Source organism: Rhipicephalus sanguineus, chromosome 1 (assembly GCF_013339695.2).
Source record: "Rhipicephalus sanguineus isolate Rsan-2018 chromosome 1, BIME_Rsan_1.4, whole genome shotgun sequence".
Lineage (NCBI taxonomy): Eukaryota > Metazoa > Arthropoda > Arachnida > Ixodida > Ixodidae > Rhipicephalus > Rhipicephalus sanguineus.
Genome location: NC_051176.1, coordinates 206,425,789 through 206,442,659, shown reverse-complemented (window position 1 = coordinate 206,442,659; position 16,871 = coordinate 206,425,789). Strand labels below are relative to the sequence as shown.

General features: G+C 42.6%; 1 protein-coding gene across 34 annotated transcripts in view; it reads right to left on the bottom strand.

The window, feature by feature from the left end:
- LOC119406177 (ankyrin-2) overlaps nt 1-16,871 on the bottom strand; it is a 345,579-nt gene that overhangs the window by 128,602 nt on the left and 200,106 nt on the right. For all 34 annotated transcript variants that reach the window (XM_049418902.1, XM_049418869.1, XM_049418918.1 and 31 more), the window contains 5 exons: nt 10,978-11,074; nt 10,021-10,249; nt 8,130-8,375; nt 7,992-8,067; nt 1,914-2,120 (listed from right to left, as the gene is read on the bottom strand). In XM_049418902.1, coding sequence (XP_049274859.1) covers nt 1,914-2,120; nt 7,992-8,067; nt 8,130-8,375; nt 10,021-10,249; nt 10,978-11,074 — 855 coding nt within the window. The remainder of the gene's footprint in view (nt 1-1,913; nt 2,121-7,991; nt 8,068-8,129; nt 8,376-10,020; nt 10,250-10,977; nt 11,075-16,871) is intronic.

Genomic DNA, 16,871 nt, shown 5'->3' with positions numbered 1-16,871 from the left:
AAGTACGGCGGAAGGGCGACGGTGAACGACGGCGGGGTGAGCGGGAAGGACGAGGGTCGCCGTGGGACAGAGGAGGAGAAGGCGAGCGTTGTGACGAGGGAACGTAGGGTCCCAAAACGTAGGAATCGGACCTCGGAGTAAAATCTCTCTCGTAGGAAGAATATCCTCGTCGTTCATCTTGCTGGCGGCGGCGGCAAAAGCGGGAGATATGGCCTCGTATGCCACAGTAGAAACAGATGGGGCGTGCAGGGCACCAAGGAGCGGAGTGCTGTTGTGCTGGTGCCTTGGCTGCCATCGCGGCCAAGTGGTCGTATACGACGTCCGCAGGCGCAGGTGGAGTTGGTACCGGAGGCCGTGATAGGACTTCGGCATATGAAGGGGCATGAAAAGCCGCAGGAGACGGGCCACGTGCGACGCTCGTCACTAACGCCAGTTCATCCTTGATGATGTCCCGCAGATTAGAAGGAGGAGAGCGGACGGATGAAGTAGCTGGGCTGCCAGGAACAATGCCGTGAAGTTCCTCTCTCACGATGGTGCGGATGAGGGCGCGCAGTTCATGTTCTCCAGTAAGGCGAGAGTCACAGGAGGCGTGTGGAAGGCGCATTGAGTGGAGTGCGTCCAGGCGTTGGCACGTAGTAATGATATCCTGAACCGAAGTTGGGTTCTGGATGACAAGAGCATTGAAGGCGATAGAGTTGATGCCTTTCAGTACATGACGAATGCGATCGGACTCGGGCATGTCACTCTGGGCACGGCGGCAGAGAGCCAGAACGTCTTCAATATACGACGTGTACGATTCGTCGGGTCCCTGGATGCGAGTAGCGAGCTTCTGTTTCGCTACCTCAGAGCGTCCTGCAGACGTGCCGAAGATCTGACGCAGCTGCACCGTGAATGCTGACCAATCGGGAAAGTCGCTTTCGTGGTTATGGTACCACGTCTTCGCGACCTCCTTGAGGTAAAAGGGAACATAGCGCAGCTTATGTGCCTCGTCCCAATAATTACAAGCACTGGTTCTGTCGTAGTTGTCCAGCCATTCTTCTACGTCCTCACCGCGAAGGCGAGAGGTACGGGGATCGATACCCTGCACCTCCACCACTTGTGAGACGACGTCAGGTACGACGGAACGATTGTTGTATTTACAGCAAAGGCGTGTGAACCAAAAACCGAACACCGGCGATCCAACACAATGATGATGATCACGATAATGTGTATGCACAAGTGAAGATGATGACCGACAAAGTCAGCGCTCACACTATTCCAATCTATTTAAATTCTTATTAAAAAACACGGCCTAAATAAAAATCACCTGCTTTCCTACTACTATTACTTCACTTTTCCTTTTAAATGTAACAATAACAAATTTAATCAGATTTGGCACGATGGGTGTTGAAAAAGAAGGGATTATTCTGCAACGATTAACATAGTGTATGTCATAAAACTGATCTACTAATTGCGCGTTATACCGAGGTATACACAAATGGTATGCTTGTAAATGACACGCACTAAGTGGCAATGTTTATGTAACACTAAGTTGTTTTCTGGAATGTTTGAAAAATGTACCTCAGGCAAGGGCTATACATTGACATTGTACCATTGTACCACATGCATTCAAGAACAGTGGAATAGCACAATGGCTGTTTGAGCTAGCCTTAAATGTACCCCATTTCACTTTTAAGTAGCGTGCCAATTTTTGTTCATAACTGCAAACAGACCCCATGGAGTAACTAAAGAGCTAAAATATGCTTTTAAGTGATACAGTTTGAATAGCCATTGCCAACCACTTGAAGTTCAAGCTGTTGGTAAATGAACAAAAATTATGACATGAATAAGTAAAAAGCCTGTCCCATCAGTCCCACCTGGCATGTATTTGCTCACAAAGCCTTGTCACTGAAAAACAAGCAGCATAGGCTGACCTGTGGCCCGGCCACCAGCCCTCTTCATCCACAGTCGGAGCATTAACAGTGCTTGCTGAGCCAGGTCACTGGGGCATTCTGTGCGAATGGATGCCACATCTTGCTCTGGCACATCTAGTTGTGCTGCCAAGGCTGGCCAGTCTGACCCCAACTCTCGTGCAATGTCGGAGAGCCTCAAATCTGCACGGTGGATCAGCTCAGGCTTTGCTGCATTATGTAATGAGCACCACAGAAAACTCAAATCAGCAAAACTGGGTTTCTTTCTTCACTGTCAATAGTCATTTCAAAAAGTAATTTTGTTAGTTAGCACCGAGGCAATTGAAATATTGTTTACTACACAGAGTAAACTCACTGTCAGAACAATTTAGAGCAAAGATCTGTTTTTGGTCAATTAAGATACTTAGCAATTAACCAATGCATTCAGCTTTCTGCAGAAATCTTTGAAATATGTATATGGACAGCTGGGAATGGAGGCTACTTCTGACAATTAAGATTTCCTCGAGCTGAGACAAATGTAGATGTTTTATAGGAGTGCTGACATGAAAATCTTGTCTTTTTATTTTTATGCTTCATTAGGTATCGTATTTGTAATTATGGTATCAAGCCTCAATTCCTTAAGAACATAACAAATAATAATAATTTAATTTTACCACTTAAAAATGAATGACTACAGATTCGAAGTAGGAGGCCAGTTACATCATGGAAATGGGATGCGGTGGCCATGTCACACCACAAATCCCTCACTGACATGACAGTTAACCAGGTGTAGCGGCTGAAGGCCAATCAATGACCATGTTGCCAAAAGTCAATGAGACACCAGTCCTTCCCGACACTTAATTGCAAGTGTTAGCAAGTACCATCAAAATATTCCCCTTAGCAGGCATTCTGCTTGCAGTGCAACTGCCAAATAAGCATAGACAAGTTGTACTGATTGTCCTGTCCCCACGAATTGTCTTGAACAATACTAGACATCTTGGTATATTATAAAATGCTGAAGAAACATTTGTGGCAAGAGGATGTTGAAAATCTTGTTAAAACGTCTACTTCAAGTTATGTAGATGTACCACTGTTTTTCAGCACAAATACTACTTCCTAGCAGATTGTGCATTTACGTTTCTAAACTTTGTAAAAGGCTTAATTTCTTTTAAAAAGCTGCATTGTCTTGATTCTCCACAAAGACCTGTGTAGTTAATCATGTTTAGCAAAATATAATTCATGAACAGTATGAATATGGCCACCAGGAAGGTGCCATAAAAACAATAAAATGTAATTACGATATGCAAAGACAAGCTACGTGTTCTGTGGTGGATGTTTTTATACACGTAACAGAGCTCGATGCCATTCTTCATGAAAATATGGGCAGAGACTGTCCATTTTCTCTTATTCTTTGAACATTTTTGTGCCTCAGAACTACCGTATTCACTCACATGAATTTCTTTTTTTTTTCCTTCCCACAAAATGATCGCACCCCGAACTTACAGTCACGGTGACAGCGGTTATGTCCATTATGATGCCACATCTTTATCATTCAGCGAGGCAGCCACTGCACAAAACACTGCGCAGAGGCACCTTGCTTTGTACTGTTTTGCCATGAATGCAGTATGCAAGTTACACATCTGCCGTTAAGGGCTATTGAGTATTCATGCACTTGAGCACAGTACTGTCCCACACCAGTGGCATTAGCTGCAATGAGCACAGACTCATAGTGCTCTCCCTCACGCAACCTTTGCGTTGTCGCGCGTAGTACATGACTCAACGACACAGGGCTTTGCTTTGCTAATGCTAAATTGCCAACGCAGTACGGGATTGCATGACGCGTTCGACATTTTATGGTCTGGTGCTATCACTGCCCCTTCTGATCCTCACAATAAGCGCTTCCTCTTTGCTGCCGCATATGTTTAGATAAAGGTTGCGTTTGGCTCTTCGTACACGATTCCCGTTTACAACTTATCAAAACGAGCATTGGTCTGCCGCAATTTACGGTCATGTAGTTGCGCATCAGCGAAGGTTTTCTCAGGCCTACAGGCAAGCACTCCACCAGTAGCATCAGTGCACAATTGCCGTAGCAACAGACAATCGGAGGTCTGCATACATAGTGAATTTCATTAGGCCTGCCATTATCACTGCTGTTTTTACATATATATTACCACTTTCCAGTGCAGCCAGTGCATGCAAGGAGGGTGGCAATGGAAAGGCAAAACTATCAGCTTTTCAACATTGCCAAGATAATGGTGATCGGTGGTGACAAAGATGAGAAACACCTCCAGGAATTCAGGCTTTTGCCCAATTTTGAATTTTGAGCTCCTTTCTCACCGTGTGCACTGATTAAGTTATTTTCTGGGCACAGTGTGGCTGCAGCCAAATCACTTTCATGTAGCATAGATCAAGGCATTCAACATGCCAAAAAGGGCAGTCCCCCCACCACCACCACCACTTTTTTTTTTTCAGATTTCGTGATCCCCTGCATACATGCCGTGCTTTCTGTGGAACAAATGATGCAAAACAAAGTGAACGTGTGCCTCTAGTATAAAGGAAGGCCTTGTTCAGACCGATTCTTCTGCTATGCTCACGGCAGCCATTGTAAATATTCTGACGTACAGCTTGATTCTTCCCCCCAAAATTTTACCCCACGTACTGCCGCTTCTCATGCCTTGTGTGCCACCGTATTGTTGTTCTCTTCAAGTTGGTATTGCCATGCCCAACTTAGGGACAATTACTTCGCCATTAGTGTATGAACTCGATCAATTGTCAGCTGCGCTAAGCCTATAGCACAACTGATTTCGATCGCTGAATGCGATCTTCACCTGTTCAAACTCCATGTGGACGAATGGCAAGGGCTGGAAAATAGTGCATTTTCACTTCGGAAACACATTTAGAGTACGCATGACCACGAATAAGTATGCATGCAAGTGAAGCTGTTGCACGTTAATCGCATCTTCAGTGCGAAGTTATTGCTCAGCAGCGGATCGCGCCAGTCGGCCACACTGGTTTTGTTGGCATGAAAGCATTAACATAACGGGACTTGCTGTCGTTACTGTTCTCTAGCTATTTGGCGTCAGTGTCATGCACGTTGACAACTTCTCAGGGTCAATGTCACAACGGCCTAGTGCGCTGACCTTGCTGCAGGCCACTCGCACATTCCCAACAATTCGTCTCTGCTCCACGAACCGTCTATGCCGCAGAGAATATTTCCACATGCGCATGCGCACTCCGAACATGCAAAAGGCGGATTTCATGTGGTTGCAAGCACATGCAACACTGTACTAGCATCGCATAGTAGATACAAAAAGCGATGTATATTGCATTACTGCAAAGTTTGGTTGTAGCGCCAAGTAACAAAGTTCACTTAGTTACTTCATGCTACAACCAAACTTTGCCATGAAATGCCAACTAGCCTGCGTTGACACCCTTATTCAGCTTATTGCATTACCACACTTGCAATGACGCATAACATGCTCCCACTATGCTCACATTTCAACTAAGCATCTGGTCTAATGGAATGCACTTTTGAAGAAATGGTCAGATCTACGTTGCAGTCCTGTCTCTATTCATGTTTGCTTCAAACTGTGCCTTCCCATAAGAAAAAGATATCAAAATGCACTTCATCAAGAGATGTTGGCAAAAGATAAAGTACCATATACAAATTTATGGCAAAATCTTTCTTTACAGTTCACTTAAGAATATCCCAGAACAGACTGACATCTTTAAAGCTAATTAAACAATGATCTATTGTCTCTGCTACATCAAAAGAATGGCAGTAAGCTGAAGAAACAAAAATATTTTTTCTTTATAACCATGTTTTCACTGGCAGTGTTTCAGAATGGAGTTTATAAAAGAAGGTTTTTGAGTTAGGAGGAGGAATAAACGTTTATCGTTCAAAACGGTGTCACGGTGCTAGTCCTGCTTCTACCCTAGGTGGGAGGTCTCCTTATTCCAGGAACCCTCTGGCGAAATATGTTTTTCAAACTCGTTTCATGGAGTTTAATGAATAAAAGTGAGGCAGAAAGAGTATGGATATTAAATCCTTATACAGTTAAACCTCACATAACAAACTTCAATATAACAAAATCCTAGATATAATGAAGCAGTGGTAACTATTTATAACTTCATGTTCACAGAACACCATCTCCTAGTGAGCGAGTTTATTGAGTGAGTTTATTGTGTTTAAGAGACCACAATCGGCAAAAAAAAAGAACATCATTGCTTGTTTCAGGATACTGTAGAGCTCGCCCTGCGTGGTCCCGAAGTCAGAAGAAGCTATTCTGGACTCTGAAGAATAGGATAAATTTCCAGCACAAGCAATTGAAACTAACAGCCACTTTTACCACAAATGGAAATTTTCTCAGCGAGTGCACTGTCCTAGCAACTTTTCCGTAGCTGATTGATTCTTTGGAGCTGCTTACAGTTACCTGCCAAACCACTACCAAAGCTCTAAAGTCACGTGGGTGTGCTCTGTGAGAAAACTGATATACAAGACTTTGTAGGAATAATGCATAGCGGTGATAAAAATTTTCTTGCTCTCCTTTTTTTGTAACATCTCTCTTCTATCATCTTTTATCCCCCTTACCCCTTCCCCCAGCACAAGGTAGCCAGCCGGTCTAAGAACTGGCTAACCTCTCTGTCTTTCCGCTTGTTTCTTCCTTCCTTCCTTCCTTCCTTGCAATGCCATACTGAATCTTGCCCGATTCTTCAAACATAATGCATGCATGCACATGTGCAGTGTCGCAAATTAAGAGTTCTGGCCACAGTGAACAAAGGTGCCATAGGTTGTCGCCTCATTCATTCCTTATCATGGTGTGCGACAGGTTTTTATGTTGCCTGTTTGCCGGATCGATTAGAGAGCCTTAGTTTGGTGAACAGAGAATTCGATATTGTGTCACTCTGGGAAATACCCAAAGTTCTGACGGCAAGTCGTGGCAGTGGAATGGGCATGATAGCTTCACTTACACCAATTATTACAGTGTGCTGACCTGCATTACCTTCAGATTTACACATACTGTACAGCCTGTGTGAAGGAGATGAAGGAGATTTGGCGAGAGTTGGGTTTAGGTATATATATTTCCTTTTTAAGCAGTAAAGCTTTCAGTTGTGAGTAAGCGCTCATGTTGTGCCCTTTCTTGTCCCTGTCGTCTTAGTGCTTTTAATACATCAGTATGAACCAGTGCCAACTAACTCGCTTTTCCATTTTGCTTCAAGGAGATTCGTTGACACGGCATCAAATGGTAAATATGCACACCAGCTCTTGGGTTCAACAACAATGACTTTTCTTTATTATCTTAATTAGTTTTAAGTACTGTCACATTACACGGACATTTCCTATGGCACCTTCATGTAAAAAGGTAACCTGTTGGCAACTATGTACGTTTCATTCTCCCACTACCCCCCTCTTTACGAATCTCGTGAATTTCAAGGCCCCCAGATTGGCAGGTATGCATATGAGAATGTTTCATAACAATACAAATTGGGATGTTGCCCCGAGTCATATTTATGAGAACTTCTGATAATTCCAACAAAATCCAGGGGTCCCCTTAAATCTGAATTATCGAGAGCCTACTGTACCATAAAAGAGAAAAAGAAAGTGTCTGTGGTTCTGCAGCTCACAATAAATGAAACTAAGTTTGAATTCCTCTCTCTCTCTCTCTCTTGAGTGCGTGTGCATGCATGCGTGTGTGGAAAGAGGGTAGGTATTATTTTTCCAATCAAGATAACGGATATTGTTCATTGCAATAGAAGGTAATTGCAACCATCAGCACTACATTTATTTGCAAATATATAGATAAATAAATGAAAAAGTTCTATAAAACTTCCTTCAAGAAGTTGTCTAAACCGCTAGCAAATAATGTGATGTTAGCTGCGGGAGGTTTTCAAGGATTACACGTTCAAATAACATATAAATTGAAACTTCCTTTAGATGTTTTTCTTCTCCTTTAGGAATGTATTTTAGATATTGTCGACCTCTTTTCGTGTCTAGGCAGTCATTCTACAAAGCACATTGGGGGCATACTGACCCTGCACGGCTGAAAGGCTTTTCTCTACAGTGACAAGCAAGCTCACAAAGAAGAATAAAAATTTTCTTACCCAGTCCAGTCTCTTCAACAAAGCCATACTTCTTCTCGAGAGTAACCAGCTCCGAGAGGTTCTGTGTGGCTTCATACTGTACGACAAAGCAGTTGGCAAGTTAAGCACGCATGTCTTCCTACAAACAACAGGTCCTACCTCCGGTAAGGCAATGTTGAGGTTGCAGAGAGGTGCCTGAGGGGGTTCTGTGGCACGAGCAGCCCGCGGCTGACGCATGAACGCAAGCCGTCCAAGAGGCTCCTGGTGAGGATCCTTAACACGGACAGAAAATGGCAGTCTGTTCTCTCGGAAGGCCTGGAACTGGAGCTGCAGCTGCTCGCCCGACTTAGTCACAGGAACCAAATTGCCTCCAAACTCCAGGTACTGACTTTTCTTCTCCAGCACCTAGAGCAGAAACAATGTACACATCAGCTGCAAAATCTGAAGGACTCAATGGACAGAGCAGCTGTTGTGAAGCTAAAGTTCACTGCCCTTGTTTTCTAAGCATAGGTGTGTGTAGGTAAAACTGGTAAGCGCAAATAAACAAGACAGGGACACAGGAAGAATGAACATGGACAGGCGCTAACTTTCACTACCTTTTATCGTCAACCTTCAATACATATATACTCATGATACAGAGACGTGCATGAGCACGTTGTCACATGGTCACAATCTAACCGGTTCTCAAAAAAGCACGCAAAAAAGCGTGTTCACTATGAAATAATGATACAGACGTGTCGATAACACAAGCATTCCCTCTAACAGATATATAGAAAGCCTCCATCATTTCACGGGCGGCAGTATCTTTGCTCCTGCCTAATATCTTAATGTTCGTGAAAATCGGTGCAATGTGCAGGTAAATGCGCGTTCCCGTTATTTCTAATTGAGAGCTCGTGTTCCCTCGCACGGTCGTTCACGCAGCGCCCGATTTGGCCCACGTAAGATGCCCCACAAGACAGCGGTATTTCATACACGACGCCAGTCGCACATGTTGCATACGCCAAAGCATGCTTTTTTCCACAACCGCCAGGTTTTATCTCACCAGAGGAGATTCTGGGCAAAGCCCGGCCAGCTTACGCGGGGCGGAAAATACCAATGGCACATCATGCCTGCACTGATAGTCTCCTCACAGTGGGTGTAGGGTTTGTCCATTAGGGGGGGGGGGCAAGTTTAGGGGGGCCATGCTGCCCGGACATGGGAGGCACCATGCCCAGAAAGGTTGTGAGGAGACTATCAGTGCTATCTGTCGCACAAACTGTGAAATAAGCCCACTGTTCTGTGCATGGGCGTGGTGCGCCGCGCAGCCACATTAAAATAAAGTTATGGCCATGACTAGGGTGCCTAGATGTTTTAATGTGATAGCATTGAAGTGCATGCTTGAAGAAAAACCTGTCTCTGTCAAAATTAGCAGAAAATCATCGCCTTTTTTCCTAGTTATTTAAGGGCAAACTTTGTTAAATCAGGTTTGGTTGTCAAATTAGTTGGTTAATTCGGGTTGGCGATAACAGTGAACCCAAGAGTACTTGCCAGAGAATGGAAATTTATTTGTTAGATTAGGAACTTCGTAAAATTGGGTTTCATTATATCAAGTTTTTAATGCCTATCTTTTTCAGAAAAAAAGCTTGCACTTCGGAGGGCAAGTATAAAAAGCTACTTTAAATGCATTGACATTTTTAGGACTCACTGCCTTGGTAATGCAACATAATATGTCTCTGCATCTATATGGAGTTAACATGGATAAATTGCAGGTTTATAAATAAGCTTTGTTATATTGAGGTTTCAGATACGTGGTGTTTTATGAGCGTAAGTTATAAAAATTGAAGTACGTATTTCATGTCATAGCGAATTTCATTGTACTGATGTTAACTATATCGAGGTTTAACTGGGTATGTAATGTTAAATTCAACTAACAATGGAATGTACTCTTACACTTTGGTGAAATAGTTGTGACAGAGCCCATTCTGTCTTTGCCTTTTTACACCTCTCGTCTTATGCAATTGTGCAGCCATGGGTAATGCACAGCCACTTGTAATGCACAGCAAGCTCTTACCTCAACATCACGACTCTTGGCCACCTCAGTGAAGTGCTCTTGACTTTCTAAAGTTTTGTCCTCTTTGTCATCTGTCATGCAGAAAACACGAAGCTGGGCTTCCATTGGGTCTAGACGCTTGGCAAAAACCACGAACTTCGCCATGAATGGTACGTGCATTGCTTCTGCATAAAGCTCTGTAGCAAACTTGGTTGCTTCACTCACTTGCCGGCAGTCCATCAGCCAAAACCTGCATGATAAATCAGCAACACACTGCCACAAAAACTGCATGATACCCATGCCCTAAGCAATACAGAAGATACTCAGCCTAATGTACCACTCTAACAAACATACTTGCCCAGACACAGCCACTATTTCTCAGCTAGAAATACACTCAAACCTCATTATAACAAAGTCACATCTTCCACGAAAATAACTTCATTATATCCGAAATTTTGTTATAAACGCTTATTTGTAACACTGTAGCTATGACAGGACTATTGTTCATTTACTTCGTTATAACCAATAATTTGTTATATCCATGTTCGTTATATCGAGGTTTGAGTGTAAATTTCAAAATAATTTGACAGTAGACAGTAGTAACCAAAATTTCTAGGGATCAGATGCATCAATTTTTTTTTATTCGGTATGTTTTCCAGAAAGAGCAGAACACTGACACGATAGCAAGGCTTAGTAATGTGCTTGGACTACTCAGATGGTGTTCAACCTATATGTGGGTGGGTATTTCAAGAGCAATGTGCAGATATGCATGAAGCCTGTAGAACACACTTTTTAATTTTAAGCAGAGCACCCAGGCCACAGATTAAAATTTTTAAAAAAAGTTGATGCATTTCTCAAAATACTTTCCTGCACATTATAGAAAATTTTCTTTTAATACCATGATGCTCAATACATACTACTGAACTCCTATATTATTGGTACAGAAACCAGCATACTGAAGGTAGCAAAATAGCTGACCTGGCTGAGACTGTTGTCGTGAATGAAACACAGTCGTTGACAAAAGTAAGTGGCGTTGACCCAGTCACATCTTCCCACTGAGCCTTGTTTGTACCACCTGAAAATCAGACATCAGCAAAGAAACTTAGCATCAGTGGCACATAGAAAGAATGTGTGCCAGCTGGTTATTAAGCAAGCACAATATCATAATATTTTATCTGTAATCTATGAAGTAACCAAAAAAGCCAAATTGAACAACTTATTAGAGTCATACAGCTGCATAAACAGCTTTATCGTTCACATTGAAAGGTGTTTTTCATAATCATAATGCTGCGCTGAAATCAGCCTCAGACCTTCATACAAAAGAAAACAAGAGCAAAAAAAAAAAAAGACATCACAGTAATCTTGATGCTTCAGAGACAAAAGAATAAAGCACTTAGTTTTCATTTTCATGTTATTACATGGACCATGAGGGAAATGTTATTAGGTGTCTAAGGCCTAACATTTTCTGATACCACTATCCTTAAAGTCAGTGCCCAATGCACATTATATAATGAAATTATGTGCTACGATGGAAACTGCAGTGGCTGGCAACCAGTTTAAAAGGAATAAAGTGACACTGTCTACTGTTTCAAGGCACACATAATGTAGTTTAAAAATATTATCAGAGATATCTGACATTGGATAAACTTATCTGCCACTTCAAACAGTGCTGCTTTTCGTGTAAATAAAGAATTCCGGCCGAGTTTCTTGTTATCCAATGCCGTCTTAACATCTACAACTAATATGCCATCAAACAGCCTTTTTTGCAAAGGTAGTCATGATGAAAGAACACAGTCACCAGTTCAAAGCATCTCGAGCAAATTATCTAGTTTAGCAGACTGGCTAGGCTACAGTCGGCTATAGACAAGCTTCCATGCACACTAACCCATCCCAGGAACACTTATAAAAGGGGTACCTCTTTGTTCAAGCAAAAGCTTTAAGTTGATCAACGCTAGCCAGCGTTAGTTGTGTTAGCATGCCTCCCGAGTTTTGGCAAGTTACTAATTATAGCCATAATCGCAATGCGACCTATGACTGCTGGATATTACTGATTAGGCCAGTTTTTCAAGTTGTAGTGTTTCAAGTTGTACGAGCATTACAGGACACCCAAAAGAGTGTCAAATTTGCATGGAATTGTATTTGCAGTACAGCTTCAAGTTACTGTACAATCACACAGCAAGTGATACTCTGATTCCTGCTCCCTGGCTCAGCTGTAATCACCTGAATACATGGCTGTGTTACATCAATGGTAAATTGTATTACAGACTACAGAACAGAATGAAATAAAGCTGACTTGCCAGAATTTAAAGCCCTGGCAATGTTATCTAAATGCTATTCACTTCCTACATGAATTTTTGTAAATCTGAGGCACTGCAGCATTGTATACAGTACTCATGGAATGTAACGCGAAAATTTAGGGCTGAGTAATGCTCGTACTTTTGTTTCTAGCATCTACAGTTCGTGCTATAGCGGTGTAATTTTCACTCAAACACTTACATCAGAGCCATCATTACCTTTAGCTGCCAGATTTACAGCAACATGACGCAGATTTGCAGCGATACAGCAACCATTATACTATAAAAAAAAATGATCTTGCACTTCAATACGCGAGTACTGTACATAAGTTATGCATATTAATAAGGATACTGCAAACAGCTCTCCCTGCTTTTTTTTTTCTTTGCATTGCCTGTAATAGCTACAACACAATAGGAATTAGTATATAAAAAGACTCATTGCATGGATTCTGTTAATATAGCAATAACATTCAAATTAAGTACCTCATGCACTTTCACTACACATACATCTAACAAACACCCCAGACTGGTAAGCAATTTTGCAGCTTTTTTAAAAACCCTCCATAATTGCATTATAAGCAACTGTAAATGTCCTAAAGAGGCTCTGAAACGCCTTCATAAGTGCAGTGAAACCTCTTTAAAGGTCCCTCTTAAGTTGTTCTTGTACCTGAAATATCAGTCCCATTTAATTACAATAGGGTCATGTGTATTGGCTTCCCGTTTTTTTATGTTTCCTATCCTGGCTGCTAAGTCCCTTACAAGGAACAACAAAATTGGCTATCACAGTCTTACTGGCACTCAGCCAAGAGGCAGACGCTTCCTAAAGGCAGCAGAAGCCTGTGTCCCATCTGCCCTTCACCTTTGCCATGTACAGCCGCCCCCAGAATAATTCAGAACGCTGGACACGCAGCCACTTGCCGGCGGAGCGTGCTTGCAGAAAAGTAGTACCATGGTCTGCGCGTGCACGGTCTCCCTAGCAAGCAAGCGTTGCTACCTGATGCACCTAGATTTGCACTGTTTTGCATTGTTTTGCACGCGTGTTTATGTGGTAGGGTGGCTTTTTTTTTTCCTTGCTATATTGGGCCTATTTATCATTTCATCAGAATATTTATAGTAAGATTATACTAGCTCTGGGAAAAGGCGGCATTTTTGCCTGAACCAGTATATCAACCCGATTGATAAAGAGATACGAACATAATAAAACCATGTCCATGACATGAATTGCGCCTTTTTCCTATCGAGACAGCTTCCTGTAACATATATATTTACTATGGTGCTATTTAACTTGCACTCCGCTCGCACAGCCTACCGCTGATTAGCGTTGTATACTCGATCTAAGCAAAAAAAAATTAGTGTCTGCGCCAACAAACGGAGCACACGCGATCGAATTGTAAGTATACTCGCTACCAAGCGGCCAGGTCCTGTAATATGTTGTTACACACAAGTGTAAGCGAACCACGTTAACGTAATACGCAAATAAAAGACTGAGGACCCGTGTAGATGCTCATTAGAGTATGCATGAAGTTACTTCCTCTGCATGAAATTGACCTTGACGAACGTGCCGCCGTTTTCATTTTGTAAGCTGTCTTATCACCACTCTCATGTAATAGTCGAAATTGCCCTTGTATTCCCACTCTAGTAGTAATACGTATCAAAAGATAATTAAGCAAGAACTAATACACTCAAACCTCGATATAACGAACTCGGATATAACGAATTATCGGTTATAACGAAGTAAATGAAGAATAGTCTTGTCATGGGTGCAATGTTAAAAATAAACATTTATAACGAATTTTCAGATATAACGAAGTTATTTTCGTGGCATATGCGACTTTGTTATAATGAGGTTTGAGTGTACTACGCTGAACAGGCTGAAATGGTTGAAAAGAAGGCATTCATGCCCTTGTAGCCATGCCGCCTCACTCGCACATAGTCTCCCATAATGAATGCAGGTAATAGCCAGAACATGCCGTAAGGAATCTGCAAGCCTTTACATTTAGAGGTTACGGTGCGTAGTGTGCTACAGCCCCCTGTCCCTCCAGCCCTCCTTGTCATGATGCTAAAGGGCACCTAGCAATACCCTTTTGGACCAAGAGAACGCCCATCTAGATACACTAGGGAGAAAAAATTGCTCGTTAGGAAGACTGCGCATGCGCAGACGTTGCTTGTATTTATCCGCCAGCACATGCCGCCGGCGAGCGGCTGTGCATCTGGCGTTCCGAATTATTCTGGGAGCACCTGTACGTACTTATCTTCCTGCAATCTAATGATCTGTCATGCTGTCTCCTTTTCTTGCAGTTTAGGGCCCTAAAAAGATTTACCTGTGTGAAGAAATATAATCAGATTTTTAAGGCACTATAATGTTTAGAATAACAGAGTTGGTAAGTATTCATTCTAAAAAGACGGGGCGTGCAAACACGGACACAAGAAAGAAGTCAGGACACCACAAACGCCGACTAACAACTGAAGAGACGCACAACGGTTGAAAAGAAAGAAGGCACGAAAACTTATCTGCGCATGCCCATGCAACAGTCCTGCCTCTTTCTGAACAATCCTGCCTTTCAGCTGCGGTCGCTTCTACGTAGGACAAACGGGCCGATGCATTAACCAGAGATTGTTGGAACATAAGAGATTGCTAACAGGAGGGCCTTCTAATCTATCTTTACATTGTCGAGATTGTAAGTGCACGCCAAAATTCGATGAATGCGCAGTGTTGTAACGTCATAGAAATGAAGAAACGCGCCTGATGATTGAAGCATGGCATATCGAGAATAGTGGTAGCGCATGCGTGAGCCAACCGTCGATTAACTTGCATAAAGATGAAATCAAATGCCTTAACAGTTATCTTCCACGTAGACCGCCACGCGTGCCGGATTGATAGATTCGCCTGTTGCATGGGCATGCGCAGATAAGTTTTCGTGCCTTCTTTTTTTTTCAGCCGTTGTGCGTCTCTTCAGTTGTTAGTCGGCGTTTGTGGTGTCCTGACTTCTTTCTTGTGTCCGTGTTTGCACGCCCTGTCTTTTTAGAATGAATACTATAATGTTGCCTCACAAATCTCCTGCTGCAAAAATTATTTGTATCCTTTAAGTACAAGTGCAGTTAAGAGATTGTTATCACATCAGCCCATGGTTTTCTCTATCTCCTTTGATGTCCATTTTAGCACTGGAAGCTATACAGGGGGAGATGGCAAAGGAGACAAGGCCCTGCCCAAAAGTTCTGTTGCCGCATGTCATGGCCTTGGGCACTTTTTTTGTTCTTGTTTTTTTCCCCTTCATTGCAACGCTACTTCCAGTTCAGGCTGCAGCGCTCTCTCGAAGCGAGATGGGCGCTTTGGCTGCCTCGCGTCACTATATGCTAGGAGGTACATCACCTGCATAGACGCATCAGAGCACATGGTTGTGAGAGTGCCTCACTGGTGAGCAGGCTCATCGTAGCACATTGTGGTGGCTGAGGTATCTACGCTACACAGCTGCGTGCACGAAAGAGCCAGAGTGAGCACCAATGCTTGTGCACTCCCGTCTGCCCACGCTATGCAAGCAGTAGATGGCGCAGATTGGCTTGTCCCACACTAGCCTGACTGATAGATGGTAGCCAAATCTAGACTGCATATTTTAAAACACCATTAAATAGCTCAATACAAAGTGGTGTCTGCCAAGACGTGTAGCTCACGAGGCACGGCAGGCGTTAGGCATGTAGGAGAGATCACACACTGCATGTGTACGTGTGATTTGGGAGGTGAAAATATGCATTTTGGTGAGTGCCGTTGTGGCAGTCTCAGTATGAAGCAAGCACTTAGAAACATCGTGTTCAGAAGAGCACACATGTAGTAAGCTGGGTGCCACTTCACATGACTGTATAGAAGAAAACTTATTTGAGTCTTTTCGATACTGAAGACATATATACTTTTCACTTTTTTAGCTTAAAATTAGCAATAACATTATTATTGAGGATGCATTTGCAATCACTAAGTCTGCTAAAAGGTGCTTGGCCCTCTAGCTCCTGCTTGCTACGTAGCTACTGATGACATTGCAAAGGAGAGAGAGCAAGAGATTTTTGTCTGTTTTCGACACTACATTGTAAATTTTCTGCTATGCAGATTAATAACATTTGGCTCATATGTTCAAATGAGCATAATCTATAAATTGGCAATATCTTCTTGATGTATTGAAAAGGTGTGCTAGAGCTCCTTTAATAACATGACTACAAATCAAATTTGGGGCCCACTTTGGTTGCAAGCCACAACATTGCAGTTTTTTCAATGCAGATGCACTCAATGTACTTGCCAATTTTTTTCATGCCCATTCTTGCCACTAAAGAAAAAGAATATCGCGTTTTGCATTTTTATTTGTTTACTGCTGCGCAATGAGGATGTCCTACGTAATTCAAACACGTTCACAAGAGTGCAAAGCTACAAAATTTGTGACCCTTAAACCCATAAAGGTAAGGAGCTGCTGAAGGCTTTGACATCGAGAATTTAAATAACACAAATGCCAGGTTTTGCAAATACTCCCAACTTGAGTTTTTTACAACATATGGTATTAAAGTACACTCAAACCTCGATATAACGAACACAGATAT